Raw genomic sequence first — 26,944 nt, 5'->3', positions numbered from 1 at the left:
CACATAACTCATCAGAATGACGTAATAAAAACTGAGATGCGCGAGGAAATGCCGCATCATGCATGAAGTTTTTAATACATTTATTCTTTACTACTAAGGCACTCCTACAGTCTAGTCACATTAAGGAAATCCCCGACACCTGGAAGCGCTTTTAACACCTTTCGACTGAGAAGCGCAAACGACTTCAGGCGAAAACGATAGCCGTCTGTATGGCTATGAAGAGTTGTTGCCACAGGGAAGGTTACGAAATCGCGTCTTAGAGACGCGAAACAGCTGCGCCCAGCGTACGGGAGCTGCCGCGAATCATGTGGGTACTATACCTACACCTTTATTCATTATACGAGGGCGAGTCAAATGGAAACTTTAAATTTGTAATAACAAATAGAAATTCCGCGCCGTTATCATGTAAGTTGGTAAGCGTACAACAAACAGCGTGCAGAATGGCCTGTAATTGGCAGCATACCGTCGCAGTATCAGTATAAAGATGGCCGCCCCACGAGCGACTTGCAACAGGGAAGAACACCGTTCTGTTATTCGGTTTTTGCGTAGTGAAGGTGTGAAACCTATTGAAATTCATCGACGAATGAAGATCCAGTACGGTGGTGCATGTTTGTCACAGAAGCAAGTCTACGAATGGAGTAGGAAGTTAGCAAATGGTGTGACTTCAGTGGAAGATGCTCCTCGTACAGGTCAGGCACAACGAGTTGTGACTCCACAGAACATTGCAGCAGTTGAAATCATAGTGAAGGAAAACCGCCGAGTGACACTGAATGACATTGCAACATGTTTACAGATTAGTCACGGATCAGCACACCACATTGTGCATGATGTGCTCCAGCTTCACAAAGTGTCTGCAAGATGGGTGCCACGGCAGCTGACTCCTGAAATGAGAGAACGACGTGTTGATGCTTCTGAAGAATTTCTTCGGCGCTTTGAATGAGAAGGTGATGACTTCCTTGCAAGAATCGTTGCTCGTACGAAACTTGGGTTCACTTCCACCAACCGGAAATGAAGAGAGCGAGCAAGGAATGGCGCCATTCCTCAAAACCAAAATCAAAGAAGTTTCGAACAGAACCATCAGCAGGGAAGGTTATGCTGACTCTCGTTTGGGACGAAAAAGGCGTCATTCTGGAGCATTACATGTCTAGAAGGACCATTGTCACCAGTGCATCATACACAGGTCTTCTAAAAAATCATCTGCGGCCTGCAATAAAATCAAAGCGGCGTGGATTGCTGTCATCAGGTGTCCTTTTGCAACATGACAATGCAAGGCCCCACACTGCCCGTACAACAGTTGCAAAAATCACAGACCTGCATTTTGAGTGTCTTCCTCACCCATCATGCTCACCAGACCTTGCCCCAAGTGATTTCCATATGGCTGGACCACTCAAAGACGGAATGGGAGGAAAGAAGTTCCGTTCTGATGAGGAGATACACAACGCGGTACGTGAGTGATTGCGCGGGCTACCAAAATAATTTTTTTCTAAAGGGATTTATGCACTCTGTAGGCGCTGAAGGACTTGCATTGAGCGTGGGAGAGATTATGTTGAAACGTGATACAGCTTTGTACCAATTCTGCACAATAAATAATATTTAAAAAAATATTTAAGGTTTTCATTTGACTAACCCTCGTTCATATTTCGGGGTTGTGCGACTGTTTCATAATTTAAGTGGTGTTTTCACGAATGCAAGGAAATGAAATTTTCTGAATAGTTCACTACAAGAACAGTTTATTTTTTATTTCCGTTTCTAATAAAAAAAAACAGCAAAATGAATAATCGGGCAATGCCTGGTTCGTCAGCTAGTATATTACAATTATCGATAGTAACATCTGATTCGTTAGCCCTCGTTACGCTCCTGTACAAAGTTCGAAATACTCGACATTTCGATCGCTTCGTTGGGAGTTCAACCACATCGAACCACGAGAACAATCCTGAAAAAGGTCACAGCAGAGAGATTGAATAGTCAAGTGTTTTAGAAATTTGAAATATAATGCAGCCTGACAAATCAAACTTTACTATAAATACAACGATCCGAAAGCTTACAGATATAAGATTTATTATTACAGTTTTTATTATTATTACGGAATTTCAAGCAGATACACTTGATGTCATTTAATTGTCCACTCACGGTGTAAAAAAATAATGAACACAATGTTACTTTCGACATTGTCTGTCATCTATTCTACTTATTTTGCTATATGAATGACAACATTCTTTGCTGAAAAAATAAGACTGCAATGCATGTTGGTGTAAAAATTGCCATTACACCATATTGTAGGTGTAACTTCTAGAATACACATATTTTCTTCAGCAAAGACAGAAAGAATTTTTCTGAGTGCAAAAAAAGTAGTTTTGTATTCCATGGTAGATCCTTTGAGGTTTTAATATGTCAGTGGCCATTATTTCACACAAAAATACTGCAGTAAATTCCTTTAGCGGATTATGTATCCTAGAACACAGAATGGAAAAGAAGAACATGTAAAGAATGCTTCCCAGGTAATTATGTACACTGTTCGAAATAATCAGGGGGATACTTTTATGAACGTCCGGTGTGTTAAATCTGTTTTAATACAAGCGGTACCTGTGGTGTTGTTACATGGCTTGAGATCTTCGCTTTCAATGTAGGCAATTATTAAAATCATTAGACCTCTGTTGCCTGTATTTTGCATCAGCGTCAGGTTACCCCTCAGAAGGAAATGAGTGCCAGTGCCCCATTGTTCTCTAATGGGATGCACATACGGCAATTGTCATTTGTAGATATTTTATTTAACAAAGCACATGTACTGCGACATCTTAGGTCAGTGCCAGTTGCAAGAGCCATTAGTTTGACCCAGAAAGGCTAGACTTTCGTCTGTGTTGCTGCAGTGATTCTCTGTGTCATCCGTAGGTTGTGGACACGTTACAGGGAAACATTGGATATGGTCGCATTACAACCCAACGTGATGACGGATATCTGGCCATCTAAGCCTTGTGTCGTACGGATATCGCCGGAGGACTGAAAGGCGATATCAGAAGGGCCATGTAACCGCAGTGTCCGCTCAAACTGTAATGAACAGGTTACGAGAAAGAATCTTAGACCCAGCTGTGCCGTTTCCATGTCAATGGAAATTTTGTCACTGGCGTAACATTTTATACTCAGACGACCCCAAATATCCTCTGACGCAAGATGATTGCTGTCTTCGTGTGCGGACACGCGCGGTGAGCGGTACTTACCCAATGTTGTCCAGGAAATCGCTTTCCAAGCTTCTGCGAAGCTGTGGGTGGCTTCAGTGTTGACAACCATTCGATCTTGTCGTTGTCCATGATCGCCATACCGCCAGACAATACATCAAATACACCACTGGCCATTAAAATTGCTCCACCACGAAGATGAAGTGCTACAGACGCGAAATTTAGCTGACAGGAAGAAGATGCTGTGATATGCAAATGATTAGCTTTTCAGAGCATTCACACAAGGTTGGCGCCGGTGGCGAGACCTACAACGTGCTGACATGAGGAAAGTTTCCAACCGATTTCTTATACACAAACAGCAGTTGACCGGCGTTGCCTGGTGAAACATAGTTGTGATGCCTCATGTAAGGAGGAGAAATGCGTACAATCACGTTTCCGACTTTGATAAAGGTCGGATTGCTGCCTATCGCGATTGCGATTTATCGTATCGCGACATTGCTGCTCGCGTTGGTCAAGATCCAATGACTGTTAGCAGAATATGGAATCGATGGGTTCAGGAGGGTAATACGGAACGTCGTGCTGGATCCCAACGGCCTCGTATCACTAGCAGTCGAGATGAAAGGCATCTTATTCGCATGGCTGTAACGGATCCTGCAGCCAAGTTTCGATCCCTGAGTCAACAGATCGAGACGTTTGCAAGACAACAACCATCTGCACGAACAGTTCGACGACGTTTCCAGCAGCATGGACTATCAGCTCGGAGACCATGGCTGCAGTTACCCTGACGCTGCATCACAGACAGGAGCGCCGCGATGGTGTACTCAACGACGAACTTGGATGCACGAATGGCAAAACGTCATTTTTTCGGATGAATCCAGGTTCTGTTTACAGCATCATGATGGTCGCATCCGTGTTTGGCGACATAGTAGTGAACGCACATTGGAAGCGCGTATTCGTCATCGCCATACTGGCGTATCACCCGGCGTGGTGCTATGGGGTGCCATTGGTTACACGTCTCGGTCACCTCTTGTTGGCATTTACGGCACTTTGAACAGTGGACATTACATTTCAGATGTGTTACGACCCGTGGCTCTACCCTTCATTCAGTCCCTGCGAAACCCTACATTTCAGCAGGACAATGCACGACCACATGTTGCAGGTCCTGTACGGGCGTTTCTGGATACAGAAAATGTTCGACTGCTGCCCTGGCCAGCACATTCTCCAGATATCTTGCCAACTGCAAACGTCTGGTCAATGGTGGCCGAGCAACTGGCTCGTCACAATACGCTAGTCACTACTCTTGATGACCTGTGGTATCGTGTTGAAGCTGCATGGGCAGCTGTACCTGTACACGCCATCCAATCTCTGTTTGACTCAATGCCCAGGCGTATCAAGGCCGTTATTACGGCCAGAGGTGGTTGTTCTGGGTACTGATTTCTCAGGATCTATGCACCCGTGAAAATGTAATCACATGTCAGTTCTAGTATAATTTGCAATGAATACCTGTTTACCATCTGCATTTCTTCTTGGTGTAGCAATTTTAATGGGTAGTAGTGTAGTTTCTGCGGTGGCTGCTGGGAATGGCGGTGACCATGAATGTTTTCTAACGCCAGGGCCTATGTAACGAGCGTCAGCAGGGATGTCTTGCGAAGCCTGGACATTGAAGTAATGGAATAGCCGGCGGTGATTCCCGAGCTAACTCCATCGTGGGGCAAGCTTGACAGACGCGTTTGTGGTCGTCCTATTCGATCATTCTCCCCAAGAACTCTCGTGGGCTCTCGTTGAAGGATGTGTACTGACTTCCGTAGACTTATACGGATCATGCCACATAGGTATCAGTCAGTGATAAACAGTCATGGAGGACACACACGAAACTGAAGCTCTCAAAGTCCAGTGAAAAGCACCCAGGATGGTGGGACGAACGATTGTTTCCATATTGTTTTCGACCCCTGTCTGATGATTTAGTTCTCTTTATGTAAACAATCGGGGGTGTAATGCTTTGTGAAAAAATGTTCTAATGTGTGTGAAATCTTAACTGCTAAGTTCATCAGTCCCTAAGCTTACACACTACTTAACCTAAATTATCCTAAGGACAAACACGCACCCATGCCCGAGGGAGGACTCGAACCTCCGCCGGGACCAGCCGCATAGTCCATGGCTGCAGCGCCTAAGACCGCTCGGCTAATCCCGCGCTGCGTTTTGTTAAAGATAAAGGTGATGTAAGCAGGTAACAATTACTGCTCAATGGAATGTAGCAGAAGGTCAAGGTCATGTTCTCTTAATACTTTTGAGCAGTGGATTAGATAGTGATTGATAGGCTCTGACTTATCTTTCGGAAATACAGGTATTGCATGAGATGTGATTAACTTGATTTCGCTACCAGACAGGCTGCTTCGACACAAAATAAACGAGACTTATCACTAAGCAACTAAGCTCACGTGACTAAATATTGGCCATCCCCTTGGAAGAACTCGCTGATCGTTCTGGAGCTCTGTAGACGCTGCAGAACTGGCATGAAGTTGTCCTGTCTTCCTCTATCATTGACGTAAGTCATGGTGTCATATAGACATGACAGCATGGCAGAAAGGATCGTTCTTCGACAAGCCCGAGACTCCACTGCGAATCAAGTTGCCCGCTTTGTTGATGTATCAAAGCGGACCGGCCGCCGTGCCTACAGGGAACGGTGTAGAACACGCCCATGTAACACGACGTAAAAACAGATCATAAAAAGATCCTGACCGATAGGAAATGGAGACGAAGAGACGGGTTTCACGCTTTGTCAGTGGCAATCGTTTTTAAACACGACAGGAGTAACGGCTGTAGGTGAACGCCCATCCATCTCATCCAATTTTTACGAGAAGATTGCAAAGGGAAATGCTTGCAATAGATATTTGTAGTCGGCCCATATAGCTGCATTTCTTCACTGTGCACAGCAACACAGAAGCTAGCAGCATGGAACCGAGTGCACCGACGGCTCAATGAGGCGTTTAAGCCCTCATAGAGTGGAAAGCGTGGTTCACGCTGGAGGTAATTCTGGCATGTATCGCGGGTTGCTTTTCGTACAATAACTTGGACCCAATCATTCAGTTAACCTTAAACATAAGCCATGATCTTTGTTTCATCATTCTGATTCTTCAAGATGAGTATGTTGTGGACACTACCGTCTTCAGAGTTGAGGAAAGCCGCGTTTACTTTGGTGATGTGAAGTGCTTATAGGTACTTAGCACCTCGACTGGCCCGCAAAATCACCCGAGCTTAGTCTCATAGAAAATTTCTGCGACTATATGGAACGGCAGGTGAAACATTGCAGTCAACATCCCTGCAATTCGATAGCTCACGGTATTTAATCATCTGTGACTGACTTCAACTGGATATGGCATATTTGAAGACACGTCTGTTTTCCCTTTGCCTTCGAACTGAAGTCACCATCAAGGCCAGAGGTGCTGTTAAGCGGTGTGTACTTGATGTCTTCTGGGATGACTAACGTTTTTTCAAATGTCTTTATTTCTCTTCGGTGTATTAGTGTGCGACTGGTTTTCGACCCGATCTGTATCCTTTACACAGGTAAGTCTCATCAAAATCGATCTGTACATTGGGAATTTGGTATGTACGTGTTCTTGCGCCTCGCGGAAAATTTTAAAACGTCTTCTTTGCTTTCAGATGCAGCGCGAGAACGCGTATGTAGCAAACTACGCGTTCACTGTTGCTGAGTTCATCTATTTTCGTTTTACTTGTCACAGCCTTATGGTAATACCTTCCTGTGTTAGAATGACATTACGTGTACTCAGAAGTATGTAGTAAAGCTGATTTTGAACTCGTCAAATCAGAAAAAGGAGAATTAAGCTTTAACATCCCGTCTGCAATGAGGTCGTTAGAGAAATGGTTCAAATGGCTCTGAGCACTATGGGACTTAACTTCTGAGGTCATCAGTCCCCTAGAACTTAGAACTACTTAAACCTAACTAACCTAAGGACGTCACACACATCCATGACCGAGGCAGGATTCGAACCTGCGACCGTAGCGGTCGTGCGGTTCCGGACTGAAGCGCCTAGAACCGCTCGGCCACAGCAGCCCGCGAGGTCGTTAGAGACGCGGTACAATCTCGGATCAGTTTCTAGAATCAAGAAGGAAATCGGCGGTGACCTTGTGAAGGAACCATCCCGGCATATGCCTGGAGTTGTTTAGGCAATTCACGGAAAACGTAAATTTTCATGGCCGGACGCGGATTTGAACTTTCGTCCTCCCGAAGGCGAATCCAGTGTACTAACCCTGCGCCATCTCGCTCGGTTTGTCAAACCACACACGCTATCCTGAACATCGTATGTGTTTATAGGCTTTGTAGAATGCATGTACTGCTGTTACTGGTACCATATATAAAAACATCTGCCTTAGTACTTATATTTCCAATAGACACCTCAGAAAAGTTTTGATTTATGGATTTTTTTGACTCCTACGTGTGATCTGAGACTGATATTTTTTCCTCTCCTGTTCCTGATAACACTCCCACTGATACAAGAGCTAGTTAAAGCATTATAACATAAAATTCTGCCTTACACTTAACCTACATACAGGGTGAATCACCTATGACTTGGAGCGCAAATACTGCGGTAACTGAAAATGCTGCTGATGTGCGGTTTTCACAGAATGGATTGGTAGTAAGGGACTCGTATTTTTGGCCAATAAAGAGATTGTAATAATACACTCCTGGAAATTGAAATAAGAACACCGTGAATTCATTGTCCCAGGAAGGGGAAACTTTATTGACACATTCCTGGGGTCAGATACATCACATGATCACACTGACAGAACCACAGGCACATAGACACAGGCAACAGAGCATGCACAATGTCCGCACTAGTACAGTGTATATCCACCTTTCGCAGCAATGCAGGCTGCTATTCTCCCATGGAGACGATCGTAGAGATGCTGGATGTAGTCCCGTGGAACTGCTTGCCATGCCATTTCCACCTGGCGCCTCAGTTGGACCAGCGTTCGTGCTGGACGTGCAGACCGCGTGAGACGACGCTTCATCCAGTCCCAAACATGCTCAATGGGGGACAGATCCGGAGATCTTGCTGCCCAGGGTAGTTGACTTACACCTTCTAGAGCACGTTGGGTGGCACGGGATACATGCGGACGTGCATTGTCCTGTTGGAACAGCAAGTTCCCTTGTCGGTCTAGGAATGGTAGAACGATGGGTTCGATGACGGTTTGGATGTACCGTGCACTATTCAGTGTCCCCTCGACGATCACCAGTGGTGTACGGCCAGTGTAGGAGATCGCCCCCCACACCATGATGCCGGGTGTTGGCCCTGTGTGCCTCGGTCGTATGCAGTCCTGATTGTGGCGCTCACCTGCACGGCGCCAAACACGCATACGACCATCATTGGCACCAAGGCAGAAGCGACTCTCATCGCTGAAGACGACACGTCTCCATTCGTCCCTCCATTCACGCCTGTCGCGACACCACTGGAGGCGGGCTGCACGATGTTGGGGCGTGAGCGGAAGACGGCCTAACGGTGTGCGGGACCGTAGCCCAGCTTCATGGAGACGGTTGCGAATGGTCCTCGCCGATACCCCAGGAGCAACAGTGTCCCTAATTTGCTGGGAAGTGGCGGTGCGGTCCCCTACGGCACTGCGTAGGATCCTACGGTCTTGGCGTGCATCCGTGCGTCGCTGCGGTCCGGTCCCAGGTCGACGGGCACGTGCACCTTCCGCCGACCACTGGCGACAACATCGATGTACTGTGGAGATCTCACGCCCCACGTGTTGAGCAATTCGGCGGTACGTCCACCCGGCCTCCCGCATGCCCACTATACGCCCTCGCTCAAAGTCCGTCAGCTGCACATACGGTTCACGTCCACGCTGTCGCGGCATGCTACCAGTGTTAAAGACTGCGATGGAGCTCCGTATGCCACGGCAAACTGGCTGACACTGACGGCGGCGGTGCACAAATGCTGCGCAGCTAGCGCCATTCGACGGCCAACACCGCGGTTCCTGGTGTGTCCGCTGTGCCGTGCGTGTGATCATTGCTTGTACAGCCCTCTCGCAGCGTCCGGAGCAAGTATGGTGGATCTGACACACCGGTGTCAATGTGTTCTTTTTTCCATTTCCAGGAGTGTATTTTAAAAGTGTGTTTTGTGCGAACATAAACTTTTTTAAATGGAATAATGCCTATTGACATTAACAAACTAACAAGAGGGTAAATTAGAATATCAGAGGTGTTTGTTGCAAGTGTCTAGTGCTGGTCGTTTACGAGATAGCGTACCGTGCAAATTTTCCGCATCTACTCTTGTCTATGCCAGATAACCTGCATAGCTGCTAGGCACGACGTAGCTATGTCTGCTTACAGTGTGCTAGTGTGTTCTTCAGTTCATTGCGACTTGCTAGTCAGTTAGTGTGTGACATTACAAGCAGTAGGTCGTGAGTGGAGACGGGGTTTACCAATCCAGAAAAAGCCGAATTGCTAATGGTGTATGGACAGTGATGGTACTGATCCCCCATCGTACACAAAACGGGTCAGATCGTTGTTGCAGAAGCAACGAAAAAAGCATGCAAAATTTAAAAGAACGCAAATTCCCCAAGATTGGCAAAGTTTTACAAAAGTTCGAAATATGCGCGTACTTCAATGCGAGATGCTTTTAATAATTTCCACAACGAAATTCTGTCTCGAAATCTGGCAGAAAACCCAAAGAGATTCTGGTCATACATAAACCACACAAGTGACAAGACACAATCAGTACCTTCACTGCGCGATAACAACGGTGAAGTCACTGATGACAGTGCCACTAAAGCAGAGTTATTAAAGACGATTTTCCGAAACTCCTTCGCCAAAGAAGACGAAGTAAATATTCCTGAATTCCAATCAAGAACAACTGCCAAGATGAGAAAAATAGAACTAGATATCCTCGGTGTAACAAAGTAGCTTAAATCACTTAATAAAGGCAAGGCCTCCGGTCCAGATTGTATGTCAGTCAGTTTCCTCTCAGAGTATACTGACAAAATAGTTCCTTATTTAGCAATTACATACAACCACTCGCTCACAGAAAGGTACGTACCTAAAGACTGGAAAATTGCTCAAGTCACCCCAATACCCAAAAAGGGAAGTAGGAGTAATCATCTGAATTACAGGCCTATATCACTAACGTCGATTTGCAGTAGTGTTTTGGAACATATAGGGTATTCGAACATTATGAAGTACCTCGAAGAAAACGATTTATTGACATATAGTCAAACACGGATTCAGAAGATATAATTGTTGTGCAATACAACTAGCTCTTTATACTCATGAAGTAACAAGTGCTATCGACATGGGATGTCAAATTGATTCCATATTTTTAGATTTCCAAAAGGCATTTGACACCGTTCCTCACAAGCGTCTTCTAATCAAACTGCGTGCCTACGGAGTATCGCCTCAGTTGTGCGACTGGATTCGTGATTTACTGTCAGAAAGGTCACAGTTCGTAGTAATAGACGGAAAGTCATCGAGTAAAACAGAAGTAATATCCGGCGTTCCCCAAGGAAGTGTTATAGGTCCACTATTGTTCCTGATCTGTATTAACGAGATAGGAGACAATATGAGTAGCAGTCTTAGATTGTTTGCAGATGATGCTATCATTTACCGTCTTGTAAAGTCAACAGATGATCAAAACGACTTGCAAAATGATTTAGATAAGATATCTGTATGGTGCGAAAAGTGGCAATTGACCCTGAATAAAGAAAAGTGCGAAGTTATTCACATGAGTACTAAAAGAAATCAGCTAAATTTCGATTACGCGATAAGCCACACAAATCTGAGGGCTGTAAATGCAACTAAATACTTAGGGATTACAATTACAAATAACCTAAACTGGAACTATCACATAGATAATATTGTGGGTAGAGCAAACCAAAGACTGCGATTCATTGGCAGAACACTTAGAAGGTGCAACAGGTGTACCAAAGAGACTGCTTACACTACGCTTGTCCGCCCTATTTTGGAGTACTGCTGTGCGGTGTGGGATCCGCATCAGGTGGGACTGACGGATGACATCGAAAAAGTACAAAGAAGGGCACAGACATGATACGTGAATTGGAGTGGCAATCATTAAAACAAAGGCGTTTCTCGTTGCGACGTGATCTTCTGATGAAATTTCAATCACCAGTTTTCTCCTCCGATTGCGAAAATATTCCGTTGGCACCCACCTACATAGGGAGAAATGATCATCACGATAAAATAAGAGAAATCAGGGCTCGCACGGAAAAATTTAAGTGCTCCTCGGTTTACCTGGCCATGTTCTTGCTGCTGTTGCAGCTACCCCACAATCATACGAAGAAGTGGCATGAGTCAAGCAAGCGCCCTACGCATTCTCCATCGACATAGGCTCCATCCTTATCACATGTCTATCAAGAGCTGTATGGAAACGATTACGAGAATCGCGTTAACTTCTGTACATGGGCATTCAGACAGGATACTGCATCTTGTTTAGTGATGAAACCACATTTACCCATCATGGCCGGGTAAACCGACGAAACATGCTCTATTGGTCGGTTGATAATCCCCCTTGGTTCCGTCAGTTGGAACGTCAGCGTCCATTAAGGGTAAATGTGTGGTCTGGGATGGTGAACCATCAGTTCATAGGCCCGTGTTTCACAGACGGAATACTGAACGCGCACAAGTGTCGCAGCCTCCTAACAGACCATCTTCCATGGACGCTAGAAGACGTTCCTTTGCAGACTAGAAGTAACCTTTGGTACCAACATGATGGCTATCCAGCCCATAGTGCGCGAAGTACTACAACATGTCTTCACGAATTGTTAGATTGGACGCAGAGGACCTGTACCTTGGCCAGCCCGTTCACAGAATTTGACGCCTGTAGACTTTTTCTGTGGGGAAAGCTGAAAGACATTATCTACAAGGACACACCATCTACAACCGATAATGTGCAACGAAGTTTTACTGCAGCCTGCTCGGATATCTCGGCTTAAATGCTAACACCTGTGCAACAGACATTCTATACCAGACTGGAAGAGTGAATTGCCGCTGCCAGTGATCAGTGTGCGCACAGCCTGTGTCAATCAGTTGTCTCGTTACTGGTCAGAATACTCATAACTGGTGTACTCTATTGGGTTGTCCTTTAGTGTGTGCTACCACAGGTGTTGTACAAGTGTCGATGTGGCAACAACATACAATATCTCTTAAACGCGTCGTACTAGAATAGTGCAACAAACTTCACGGACATTCTTATTTACCCTACTTACATCCTGTTAATACCAATCGGCATTTTCTACACTACTGACCACTGAAATTGCTACACCACGAAGATGACGTGCTACAGACGCGAAATTTAACCGACAGGAAGAAGATGCTGTGATATGCAAATGATTAGTTTTTCAGAGCATTCACACACGGTTGGAGCCGGTGGCGACACTTACAACGTGCTGACACGAGGAAAGTTTCCAACCGATTTCTCATATACAAGCAGCAGTTTACCGGCGTCGCCTGGTGAAACGTTGTTGTGATGCCTCGTGTGAGGAGGAGAAATGCGTACCATCACGTTTCCGACTTTGATAAAGGCGCGGGATTAGCCGAACGGTCTTTAGGCGCTGCAGTAATGGACTGTGCGGCTCGTCCCGGCGGAGGTTCGAGTCCTCCCTCGGGCGTGGGTGTGTGTGTTTCTCATTAAGACAATTTAGGTTAAGTAGTGTGCAAGCTTAGGGACTGATGACCTTAGCAGTTAAGTCCCATAAGATTTCACACACATTTGAACATTTTGATACAGGTCAGAGTGTAACCTATCGCGATTGCCGTTTATCGTATCGCGACATTGCTGCTCGCGTTGGTCGAGATCCAATTACTGTTAGCAGAATATGGAATCGGTGGATTCAGGAGGGTAATACGGAACGCCGTGCTGGATGCCAACGGCATCGTATCTCTAGCAGTCGAGATGACAGGCATCTTATTCGCATGGCTGTAACGGATCGTGCAGCCACGTGTCGATCCCTGAATCATCAAATGGGGACGTTTGCAAGACAACAACCATCTGCACGAACAGTTCGACGACGTTTGCAGCAGCATGGACTATCAGCTTAGAGACCATGGCTGCGGGTACCCTTGAGGCTGCATCACATACAGGAGCTCCTTCGATGGTGTACTCAACGACGAACCTGGGTGCACGAATGGCAAAACGTCATTTTTTCGGATGAATCCAGGTTATGTTTATAGCATCATGATGGTCGCATCCGTGTATGGCGTCATCGCGGTGAAAGCACATTCCAAGCGTGTATTCGTCATCGTCGTACTCGCGTATCACCCGGCGTGATGGTATGGGGTGCCATTGGTTACACGTCTCGGTCACCTCCTGTTCGCATTGACGGCACTTTGAACAGTTACATTTAAGATGTGTTATGATCCCAAGTTCGATAACTGCGAAACCCTACATTTCAGCAGGATAATGCACGACCGCATTCTGGATACAGAAAATGTTCGACTGTTGTCCTGATCAGCACATTCTCCAGATCTCTCAACAATTGAAAACGTCTGGTCAATGGTGGCCGGGCAACTGGCTTATCACAATACCCCAGTCACTACTCTTGATGAACTGTGGTATCGTGTTGAAGCTGCATGGGCAGCTGTACCAGTAAACGCCATCCACGCTCTGTTTGACTCAATGCCCAGGCGTATCAAGGCCGTTATTACAGCCAGAGATGGTTGTTCTGCGTACTGATTTCTCATGATCTATGCACCCAAACAGCATGAAAATTTAATCACTTGTCAGTTCTAGTATAATATATTTGTCCAATGAATACCCGTTTATCATCTGTATTTCTTCTGGGTGTAGCAATTTCAATTTTAATGGCCAGTAGTGTATGTCCTCTTTTTTTTTTTTTTTGTTTAAATCCGGGGTGATATGTTACAATACAGCATCACCGGTCTATTGCGGTCTAACTGTGTTGGTGAGGCAGTAAATTTCCACAGGGCAGTGACTGCGTCACTGCAATTCACTTTGGGGGTGTGGCGGTGGGACTTCTAGTCCCGTACCACCCTCTGACGGTGATAGTACTACATGAGTCAGGCAGAAAATTTTGCCTAACGTGGGCAGGTGAGGGTGTGGTATGTCCTCTTTCAAACTCAGTTATTTGACGGTACGGTTCGCGCATACGTCTGCGAGACCTGCACGTCTCCTCAAGTCACACTGATCCTAACTTTAACTTCGGTTTATATGTACAACCAGAGCCGGAGGCACATTTTACCGGTAGGTGGTATTGCATCGCGATATCGATGTTGTCTTGTACCCGCAGCCCTACATCTTTCAAATGCTAATCATTTCTGCAGAACATACTAATGTACATGTTCTGTGAATATGAACATCCTATCTCTAGTCGTTAAAGGTTTTCTGGTTTTTTCTGAACACGAATGTATATCACTAAAATATTAATGAGTCTAAGTAGTACACGTTAGTATGAGGACGTAGTTTCATTATCGTTTAAAACCGTTTTATGACTTTTCTCATGGAAGTCAGGCATTGTGTTTTTCGGCCTATTTTCCATAAATTGGCATTTGAAAGACAGTTATTAAAGAAATATAGTGATGGAACATATTTTGTAACCGTACAGTTACCAAAATTACACGCCCAAATTGTGCTGGCCATTGGTTGCTAAAACTACCACTGTTTAGGTGACTGGACTTGTATTAGTGGCACCGGAAAGTAGTGTCGTTTCTGCGCATGTCGATATTCATTCGTCAAATCATTCTGTACTTCAAAGTTGTAGCAAAGATTTTTTTAAAGTATCTTGTTTACTCGTAAATAATGAGATCTTAATTTTTTTTTGTAATTCATGGTGAAAAGTGGAGCCAAATACCAGAAGCGGTAATGCTACATATCCGGCATCGTATGCTTTTTCAATTTCGCAAGGATAGCATCGCAAAAGTTGCTACAAAAAACATTTCCGATGTTTGTCCAAGTTCATTAGACTTTCGTAAACGCCCAAAACGGTTTTTTAAGTTCATATCCGATAGTTTTTATCTTTCCGACTATTACTGATAGCCGGCCGGGGTGGCCGAGCGGTTCTAGGCTCTACAGTCTGGACCCGCGCGACCGCTACGGTCGCAGGTTCGAATCCTGCCTCGGGCATGGATGTGTGTGATGTCCTTAGGTTAGTTAGGTTTAAGTAGTTCTAAGTTCTAGGAGACTGATGACCTTATAAGCTAAGTCCCATAGTGCTCAGAGTCTTTTGAATCATATTACTGATCGGGAAAACCAACAACATTAGACAGTGACATGTTAAGGGTGGAAGTGGTTACGATACGTGTCAGACACTCGAAGAACTGTCAGACACTCTCAGTCAAACTTGGTCCACCATCCGAGAGCGTTCACAGCAGACTGGTAAATACCAGCAAAGCTAACCGATCCGCCACATGCAACCTATTGCTTCATCGGCACAGTACAGAAGCGTTTTTTGTTCACTTCATCAATGGAGGCAACAGAGGGTCGTCTATGATAACCAAAACGCAAAAGGCAGTGACTCTCTCCGAATGAGTCGCCACGATGTGCTAAATCAGGTTTACACGCTAAACAGGCACTTTTGTGTGTTCGGTGAAGTATTCGCAGGTTTGTTCATTTTGAAGTGCTACAGCCTGGGGAAAATGTGAAAGCAGACCTTTTCTGTGAACAACTGGATCAAGTAAATCAATTTTTAATTGCAAAGTGCCCAGCGATTGTCAACAGAAAAGGCGTTATTCCGCGACACGGTAATGCAAGACCGCACTGCGGAAGACGAAACCTTAAAAAATAAATCAATTGGGGTGAGAGGTATTGCGTCATACACCACACTCGGCCGGTACTGTGCCATAGGATTTACATTTATTCCGATCGCTACAACGTTTTCTAAGTGGCAAAAAATGTGAAAATGTGGATGATGTCCAAAATGCCACCTCCAGAAATTTAGCTCAAAAACCAATTGATTTTTTAAAATTTTGGTTTGCACAGTAAATGACAAAATGTTGTTGAAGACGATGGTGATTACCTCAACGATTAAAAATAGAAACTAATTAGCAATTTATATGTATACATTTAATGTGAAAAAACGATGTTACTTTCTGGTCCCGCTAACCATACTTAAACATTCGCACTCACATTCTTGTCTATTCTAACAGAGTTGCACATTAAATTTTTATTGTAGCATTGTGACAATCTCCGCATCATCACGCATAATTTTGAAAAGACATAATGTGGTGTCACCGCCAGACACCACACTTGCTAGGTGCCAGCCTTTAAATCGGTCGCGGTCCGTTAGCATACGTCGGACCCGCGTGTCGCCACTATCAGTGATTGCAGACCGAGCGCCGCCACACGGCAGGTCTAGTCTAGAGAGACTCCCTAGCACTCGGCCCAGTTGTACAACTGACTTTGCTAGCGATGGTTCACTGACTACATACGCTCTCATTTGCCGAAACGACAGTTTAGCATAGCCTTCAGCTACGTCATTTGCTACGACCTAGCAAGGCGCCATATTCAGTAATTAGAATGAATTCTGAACAGATAATATTGTGAATCATGTACCGTCAAGAGCGACGTTCATCATTAATGGATTAAAGTTAAGTATCGAAGTAATTACGTCCGCTTTCTGAATTCTAATTCCTTGTTATGTTCCAGACCTCACGTCAGTATATTCCTTCCCTCCTCACGCCAGCCTGCGTGAGCTAAAACGCGTGTGCCGGCCGCGGTGGTCATGCGGTTATAGGCGCTGCAGTCTGGAACCGCGGGACTGCTACGGTCGCAGGTTCGAATCCTGCCTCGGGCATGGATGTGTGTGATGTCCTTAGGTTAGTTAGGTTTAAGTAGTTATAAGTTCTAGGGGACTGATGACCTAAGATGTTAAGTCCCATAGTGCTCAGAGCCATTTGAACCATTTAAAACGCGTGCTTTTCCGCCTCCACGAGTAACACGGTGTTGGCTCTTCTGCCAACACAAAACATAACACGGTCAGTAGTTCGATACTATCCTTTGCGATCGGACACTCTAAAGGCAAAAGTTCCCGGAAAAGAGTGATACACAATGCGAAACCTTGTCTTTTATTTCATTAAACTTCAAGGCACGCGTGTACAGTCCGGTATCCAATTTGTGGCAAGATAATCTGCAGTGTTTGGAATATGTAGACACTGTACTGTACAACTATCCACAATCGCTCTAGTGTTGAGCGACAGAAGATGTAGTGTTGGCACCACACAGTGATTCCTTGGACTGAGCAAAGATTGAGTAATTGTACGGGCGCTGATAACCACGCAGTTGAGCGCCCCACAAACCAAACATCATCATCATCACACAATGATTCCCAGAATAACGAATGGGTGAGAGTAAGGAGAGTGGACAGTAATACTCACAAGCCCGAAGACGATGAAGATGAGCTGCAGCACGTCGGTGTAGGTGACGCTGAGCAGGCCGCCCACCATGGTGTAGGCGGCGGCGAACACGGCGCTCACCGTCACCGACGTCACGCGGTCCAGCCCCAGGATCACCTCCAGAGAAGAGCCTGCAGTAACACGCTCATATTTTACCGCAGCATGCACGGAACATTCAAAGGTAAAACAAAGAGGCGGATGCAAACACTGTTTCTTAGGACAAAGTGCACGCAGTTTTGGTTGGACTCTCTTTGAGGTCGATATCTCAGTGGTGACTGCAGATACCGTTCGATACTTAATGTTCCAAAAAAGGCAGTATACAGGGTGGTTCAAAAAGAATACCACAACTTTAGGAATTTAAAACTCTGCAACGACAAAAGGCAGAGCTAAGCGCTATCTGTCGGCGAAGTAAGGGAGCTATAAAGTTTCATTTAGTTGTACATTTGTTCGCTTGAGGCGCTGTTGACTAGGCGTCAGCGTCAGTTGATGCTAAGATGGCGACCGCTCAACAGAAAGCTTTTTGTGTTCTTGAGTACGGCAGAAGTGAATCGACGAGAATCCGCGGGAAACAACTCAGTATGAACGTGACTCGCCTAAGGTGAACGTTTTCTGTGCCATTTCAGCCAATAAAGTTTTTGGTCCCTTTTTCTTCGATGGTGCTACTGTAACTGGACTACAGTATCTGGAGATGTTAGAGAATTGGCTGTTCCTCAGCTCGAACAAGAAGCACAACAATTCATATTTCAGCAGGATGGAGCGCCACCACATTGGCACTTATTTGTCCGTAACTACCTGAACGTCAACTACCCGAGGCGATGGATCGGCCGCCAGGCAGCTCGTGATAGAGCACTTCATCACTGGCCTCCAAGAAGCCCTGATCTTACCCCTTGCGATTTTTTCTTATGGGGGTATGTTAAGGATATGGTGTTTCGGCCACCTCTCCCAGCCACCATTGATGATTTGAAACGAGAAATTACAGCAGCTATCCAAACTGTTACGCCTGATATGCTACAGAGAATGTGGAACGAGTTGGAGTATCGGGTTGATATTGCTCGAGTGTCTGGAGGGGGCCATATTGATCATCTCTGAACTTGTTTTTGAGTGAAAAAAAACTTTTTTAAATACTCTTTGTAATGATGTATAAAAGAAGGTTATATTATGTTTCTTTCATTAAATACACATTTTTAAAGTTGTGGTATTCTTTTTGAATCACCCTGTACTATTTGGTATTGCAATGTAACATGTATCAATGAGTGGTGAGTGACATATCTTTCAACGAGAATATACACTTACGAACCGAAACATTAAGACGTCTTACTCACATCGTGACTGAATGTTGCCTGTTGCAGATACGAGACTTAGTAAGGGAGATACGTAAGCCGAGCAGAGCCAGAATGCAAGAATTGTGTTACAGTAGTTTCAGAAATATGATAGTGAAGTCACGTTAACGCTATGGGCCACCAAATGCGTCTCACGTGAACTCGATGGAACACACGAGTAGGGGGACTAGGCCGCCGTCACCCCAAGTACCGTTATCCAAGATGGCGGCGATGACGTCAGCCAAGATGGCGGCCGCGACGTCAGCTGATGACATGAGTACTGTTACCCAAGATGACAGGAAAGGGAAGATAGGTCAATTGGGCTACCTCCACTAACCTAAGAAAATGGTGGGAATGAAAGTTCTGCACTTAACCTGCTGTTCTGCTCCATGTCACCCACTCACGCACACCCTCCCCTTAACTACTAACACCATGATGATATAAAAAATTTATGCAAATTAATTCAATAGATATTTTTCACATGTATGGGGTAGTTTTTTTTAATTCGTAGCATCCTATTCGTCGGTGAAATCGATGGAATGCAGCTTAAACAAAAGATAGTTAATAAAAAACACATCCCACCACTCGACGCCCGACGCCACCGCCGCCGCAGAGTGAAGCACCTAGAACCGCTCGGCCACTCCGGCCGGCGTAACAAGAAACTTATCCCATCTGCGAAGATCTTAAAGTGAAAAAACTCGACAAAAGTAAAATAGAGTAAAGTGATATTTCCACCCGCTAATATCGATGTTGGTAATGTAACAGATTCCAAATCACCCAACGTAATTTATAAAGTCAAATAAGGTGTTTCTCATGTCTAGAGTACCAGCAAACATGTCTTCCACCTGCTAGATGCACACACCACAATCCATGTTCTCTCAACTAAATAAAGGCGCGAAATGTGAAGAAGCAGTCAACTGAGCAAATTACATGGGTGGGAATAATGGCCCAGCGCAAACACACGTCCATATTGAATCTTCCCAAATTTCCATGCGATCGCAAGAGCTGTCCAACACATACTAAGTATTAGTTCGCTATCCAGCCTTCTGGAGGACTACACGATTAAGTCTGCTACATTACTACACTCCAGCAGGCCTTTCTATTCGGACAGCACCTGCCATTAATGGGAAAAGTGAATCATTCCCACTACCGGCGTTGCATGCCAAGCATGCATAGGCACAATCATCCTAGAAAACCGATCACATATCTTCTTTATCATTTTACTTATAATTAAAAGTTATAATCGCAGTCTCAATTGAATGACATTCAACAATGAGCGAAGTATCGGAAATACACCCTGCTGATGGCTGTGGCTCTGGAAATAGAAGTATCTGTACCATTCTTATGAATGAACCTTTGCTGTCACAGTATTCCACGTCAAATCCATACCCTCTCTTGCACATGTCTGAACACAAACACATACTTTATAAGCCTGATGCCCACGACAAACCTATCACGCGTCCCCTACTGCTAAGTATAATACCGCATCAGTAACTGATTGCCGGTGATACAAAATAATACTGATCGAAAATCAACCATTGGTGGGCATGTCTCAGAAGTTTTTCTTGCAAGTGGTACCACTGTGTCTTACAAACAGTCAGATGTTAAGAAACACAACCATATTACCATCACAAGCGGTCTTGGTTCTACAAGTGCACACAAGTATCCATGTTAAAGACTATGCTGGCTTTATAAATCGAGGCACGGCATTACCTCCAAATGAATTGGTTTATCCAGACAAATACCGAGACGGTGATTCGGCTGAGGAACGGGTATGAAACTGGAATTTGCAACTCCCTCACGCCACTAGATATTTCTCCAGTATTTGTAATGTTTCTGTCTCGATACCATGTCAGAAGTTCGGTGATATATCCACTGAGTCATAGGCGATGACTGATTGAGGAGGATCACAAACAGTAGTATATGTGCTGATTAACATCGTAAGAAACATACACTAGCTTTTCAGATCTCTAGTGTCACTCTATCCGCTAGAAATGATGTCTATGATTTGGAATCAAGTCCCGCCATTTAGGCATATACCTGCGTTGGATCCTATGTAGCGGTCCTTTAATGGTTACAGCAACTAGTGAATCATGTTTCTGACACTCTCATACCTCGAAACGAGCCACCTCTCTCGACCCTATCTGCTACAGTAAAATTCCAGCCTCGTTTTAGGCAGTCCCTATGCAGCATGCAACAGCCCTCTCAGACTCTGCGCTACCATCCCTGAAGCTTTGCGCATGCGGTCATTCCAATGTAAGTTGGAACTGAGTAGAAGTCGAAGAAAACTATATCTACCACCTTGTGCATACCATGTAGAAACAGGCTAAGCTGCGTTACTGTGACTGGACTGTGTTTTGACCGTTCGATGGAAACGGGAACTGAGAGAAGGACGAGGATTTTTGCTACTGTACTGTGGTGCACAACTACATACAAGTACTACAGATCCACGTCCACTCACATCTACTTCCCCAACATGCTATCTTCGTTATTCTGTATTATCCATCACAGAAAAATTACGAACTATGAAAGTTCAACTAACTTTATCCAATAGAGAACTAGATAAGATTTTTACGGCAATTGTCTCCTCCCATATATCGAAAACAAATACCGCATGCATGTAGGCATTGAGCACATGTGACGATCCTATTACATATACATATAATGATCAGACAAGATTAAAGTTTCATCACCTGTACTGTAGGAGGAAGATCGTATCCCATGGACATTACTGTAAGTCACAAGAGACACCCCCTGTGGCCCTGTCTCGTTGTTTGAAACATTGTTTTTTTCTGCTCTAACACGCTTTGTACACTGCCGAACATTTCGTTTTTCTGCCAAGACTTCGAGGTATCTGTCAGGTAATAAACTGACATTAAGATGTTCTGATCCAGAGCCTCTCACAGACAGCAAGGACATCACCACAAAGTACCGTTATCCAAGACGTCGCACTGTGATGCGATTGACGTCATTCAAGATGGCTGCTTTGATGTCAGCTGATGACACGGTTTACATTATTCAAGATGGCTGCCGTGAAGTCAGCTGATGACGCGAGTACCGTTACACAAGATTGTTGCAAAATGCCACACGCCCCTGCCAAGCCCCCCTGGCGGGGAGATAGGTCAGTTGGGTTACCTCTAGACATCACAAGATGTAAATCATATTGTTACTGCTGTTACCATAGCACACCACACACAATGGATGATTTTAAATAACTCATTTACAACATAAGGAAATCGGAAGAGCTTTGCGGCTTTGGTGTGGGTTTCCAAACTACATTTAAACTCATCTGTGACACTGACAGAATAGCTGATTTCTCTGCGTTCTGTTTCCACTGATTCCTCATACTGCAGTCACGTACACGATCACTGTTTCGGTGCTAGCCTTCCCCAGAAGGTGCTATCCCTCCACATAACTCTTTCTCCAACTCAAACAAGCATTGTCAGTCAATAATTACATGGTAACCAACGGCGTGTCAGTAGACAGCTGGGATGGAAAAGACACCCCCGATGTACTGAAATAATAAGCATTACAGTTGATTGTGTGAACAATTTTACCAATTTTACAGTAATTTCAACACCGACCAGTGATGTGACAGCTTGTTTCCCAATTTCAGTATCACAGCTAAACCAACCCCTCCCCACTTTGCGAGTATCATTGCAAATGTGGATAGATGACTGTGCAGTATGTCCATGCATTATTAATTCTTGAACACATTAATCATCAAAGTATATCAGACAGCACTCTACATATTTCTAACACTTCGAGCATAGTGGTTAATTTACGATCTATCTCTATGCTGATGGGAGTCACAGAGCATTCTTGCGGTCTTAGGGTAAAATTGGAGACTGAAAGACTTCCCTCACACTGTCATTGACCATCCCGCCCTGCAGCACCATTACCGATTTAATCTGCAGTCGACTAGAAGTAGACCACTACCTTCCATGCCTCGTGAATGAATGGAGCTTTCTGAGTCCTCACCCATCCAAGTGCACGAGATTTCACAAGATGTGCCCATGTCGAGGAGATTAGCACTCCTTATCGATTTGCAAGTGTTCTGATCTAATAGCTGATGATGAAGAAGAACAAAAAACAGATGATTTTTATGTGCGATGGAGTTCCAGATGGATGGAGTTCGAAGCATTTTTATATAAATCAACCAAGCTATCAATTTCAAAGTACTATTCCAGACTCTAAGATCAGTACCTGGAAGGTACTGTTATGAGAGAACGTAAACACACGCACTCCTAAGGCTACAACGGCTTTTAATATTCCAATGTCAAAGATATATTTCAAGCACAAGACGTACATCCTTTTTCCCGGTTTCTCTACGGTAAACTATGTTATCGAACAGTAAAACGAAAAAACTACTTCCTTAAAACATTGGCTCTGTGTGATATGAGCACAATATAGCTTTCCAGAGATGTATAGTGTCCACTGTTTACATCAGAACACGCTTCGGAAATTATACTACGCATGCATCAGCCCTATATAAAATTATCGTTAGTAACATGGAATACCTATTACAAGGAAACAGATAAACACATAGCAGCAGCGTCCGACATGTGAAAATTGCAAGTCTTTGCGCCACTAATTCTGTAAACCGCACTTCTGTCGGGAAAACGTATACACAGCGATTCCAGTGTCTCACAAGCATCTATCGCTAACTTAGTTATGACGCTGAAGTCTCAGTTTTACACCCAAGATGCGACAGGAGGATGGAGTACATCGCATAAATCATAAATTTAGAAAATGTGTTACGTTTCGTCACACATGAGATGGAAGTCCTCTGATGACCGACAGGTTTACCGTTAACGGTTCCAAGTACACAGCGCTTTAAATCACATACAGAACACGTGACTGTATACGACTCGAACGCTGGCTATGTCAGGCGACTGATGCTTCCTGAGAGAACAGTGGAAAAATTGACATACAGCAACTTCTACCTCTCTAGAATGCATCATCAGTCTACCATTAAATTGTACCTCGTTACAGCTCCATCTCAATCGATCGCCCTGTCCACTCTGTCATCCTTTAACGTAGATGCATGTAAGTTTAGAGGCAGATGGTTATCTGTTTTCCTGAAAAGCATCAGATACATTAGTCAACTCAGGTGTATTACTGGTACCTCAATAGATATACGGTATAATGCTTCCTCGAAGGGGAAAAAAATTGACTGCTTCCCTGATTACCTTCGCTTCCATGTCGATGTTTTCTCAGATTCCTCTTGGTGCCGCTTACTTGTTCCCATGTTCAAATTTCTCCATGCCAACCTGAAGATACGCAAGTACTTCCTCAATTTCACTTCCACCGCATTTCAGTGTATACTCAGTCAATTTATACCTATCCCCCATCATTTCTCGCAAATGTATTGATTTTATGTCAGTTCCATCCATGCGATCATGACATAACCTCTCGTTCTGTGTTCTCAAATTGGTTGTAAATGTAGAACATCTGCCAACACCTAGCCCAAATGCACGTGTTAAGACATAATACGGATTGGTCCACCTGGGAGCCCTATCACAGGCTCCTCCAAACATCAGTCCAGATATATATAATTAACAGCAGATTGACACTCATACACTAACTCGAATGTGGTACATTGTGGATCTACATCCCAACATCACTCCGGATATAACGCATGGTTGATTCACGTTTCACATTAATGGTGGGGGCTGTCCAAATGCAGAGACTTGTTGGAGTGTAGGAATGTAGCTGACTTAACCGTGCTGTCCTCTAGACGACCGAATAGCGAACTAATACTTAGTAAGTGTTGGATAGTTTTTGTGATCGTGTGGAAATTTGAGAAGATTTGGTATGGATGTGTGTTTGCACTGGACTATTATTCACTCCCATGTAAATTGTTCGGTTGACTGCATCTGCACATTTCATGCCTTTATTTAGTTGAGGGAACATCGATTGTGGTGTATGCATATAGCAGGTGAAAGACAGGTGGAAGACAAATTTTCTGGCTCTCTAGGCATGAGGAACACCTTTGTTGACTTTATAAATTAAAGGGAAGATTCAGAATCTGTAACATCACCGACATTGGCATTAGCAATTGGAAATGTCAGTTTCCTCTATTTCCTCGTGATCTCACATAAGGGTCTTTGCAGACGAGTTAAGTTTCTAGTTACTCAGCAGTTTACAGCATGCTCCACCTCGCTAAAGTTTCGGGTTTGTAGAGAAATAATTTCAAGTCTATATCTATAGAATTATGTTGCACGAGTGATTGGTAGACTACTGCTGTGTGCTTGATATAGAGAAGTACAGTGGAATTGGTATAATATTATGGCAAACAAAGCGAAAATACATGTGTTGTTGTAATGCCAGAGTCTTGAGGTGGGTGTAGAAAAGCAAGCAAGCAGGTTTGGACCAGAAACAGTAACACGTTTGTGTCGAGGGGAAACGAGCCTGAAGTTGTAGAACAGTTCTGAGAGTGACTTCGGCCCACTGAGGGCGCTCTGGTCATGCATCGGGAGTGGATGATTTGTACCATAGGCTGTGAGAAAATGTCTAGTGCTGCGAGGAGTATATACAGTTCTGTCGGTCTTTGCGGTATATCTAGGAGTGTGTGGCGGTCGATAGCTATACAAATGATGTAAAAGGGGCGATTTGTGTATGGTGCATGATATGAATTGTATGTTTACTACATCGACATGGTATATGCTGAAATATTAATGGGTAGGAGATTGGTTTCACCTTCTAATATTCAGGTTCCTGTCCTCAGTGGGAGAGCAGTGTAATTAGTAAGAGTCTTTCCATATTTGACAATCTGTAGGTCACTTTGCAAGGTTTAATTATTGGTGCAATATGGTGATCTGTGCAAAATAGTTTTTTGTGGCTCAAAGTCTCATCTGCAGAAAGAAAAAAAAGAAAGGTGAATGGTACTTCCATAACAGTGGCATCAGTAATTACGCGGGTAAATTCAATAAGAACGAATAATAATGCTCCATTCAGTTCACAAGACATCCTTTGTGCCAGGACGTAGTAGCCTCCACATAGCAGTGAGAACGTTTGCATTTCAGAGATGTTTGTTGAAAGCAGGACTTAACGATTTCCACGACTTAACGGTTTGTGATGGATGGGGTGCCACATTAGGACCATCAGTAGGTACGCATTCTGCACTATTCTCGTAAACAGGTTGTGTTAGGATAAGAATTTCCATGCAGGCAAGCTGAAACATCACTAAAGCTTCTACAAAAGTGACCGTTAATTATTTTTGGGACACTATACAATTTCCGAGAGTTCGACTTAGTTCTTATTTTAGATAGCCATGTGATGTCAGTGTAACACTGAGAACCTTTTGGATGGTGAGTCGCCACACGGACGTTACACTGCAATGCTTCAGCCACACATGCACAGCTAGATGCATCTCGCATGTCCTGTTAGGATCGCGGCAGAGAGAAAGCGGTTGAATAGATTTGTATACCGCAAGCTGTGATGTCAGTATTCACAGGTTTCACATTAGCAATGGTAAACACCAGAGGATGATTTGCCATTTATTTAGTTAGACATGTGATGTCAGTATAACACTCGAAGAACTTTAACTGTAGACATGACTTCACATGCCGTCGGCAGTGGCGTGAGAGTGATGGCTTGTATTGACTTGGGTCCGGCAGTGGTTTGCAGTTGCATCGACTCGTGAACAACCCTGGAGGCTCTGATATGTTGACGACAGATCGAAAGCATTTTTATGAGCAATGAGTGTTTATGTACTACGTTATTTCCGGCTGTTTAAGCATTGCGAGTGTGTTGGCAGAGAGTTATATATGCATTATGTCAGTGATTTACGAGTATTTTGCAGGTCTCCACATCAGTATACTGCATTATTTCAGTAATTTAGGAGGAGTTTGCAGGTCTGTATGCTGTGTACTGCAGTATTTTGACGATTTACAAGTTGATTTCGTGTCTGCACATCAGTGTACTGCATTATTTACAAGTAGCTTGCATGTCTGTGTGCTGTGTAGTGCATTATTTTGGTAATTTAATAGTTGTTTGTGTGTCTGCAGAGTGTTTAACATGCGCCATTTCGGTAATTTACGATAAGTTTGCAGATATGTAGGCTGTGT

The 26,944-nt window shown here is 44.3% G+C and overlaps 1 protein-coding gene across 1 annotated transcript in view; it reads right to left on the bottom strand.

Annotated features, from left to right (window-relative positions):
* The window catches only part of LOC126152666 (high-affinity choline transporter 1-like), a 472,314-nt gene that overhangs the window by 110,376 nt on the left and 334,994 nt on the right, over positions 1-26,944 (bottom strand). The window contains exon 5 of the mRNA XM_049916021.1: positions 17,536-17,684. Coding sequence (XP_049771978.1) covers positions 17,536-17,684 — 149 coding nt within the window. The remainder of the gene's footprint in view (positions 1-17,535; positions 17,685-26,944) is intronic.

The sequence above is a fragment of the Schistocerca cancellata genome, chromosome 2, assembly GCF_023864275.1.
Source record: "Schistocerca cancellata isolate TAMUIC-IGC-003103 chromosome 2, iqSchCanc2.1, whole genome shotgun sequence".
NCBI lineage: Eukaryota > Metazoa > Arthropoda > Insecta > Orthoptera > Acrididae > Schistocerca > Schistocerca cancellata.
This window is presented reverse-complemented; position numbering and strand designations above follow the sequence as displayed.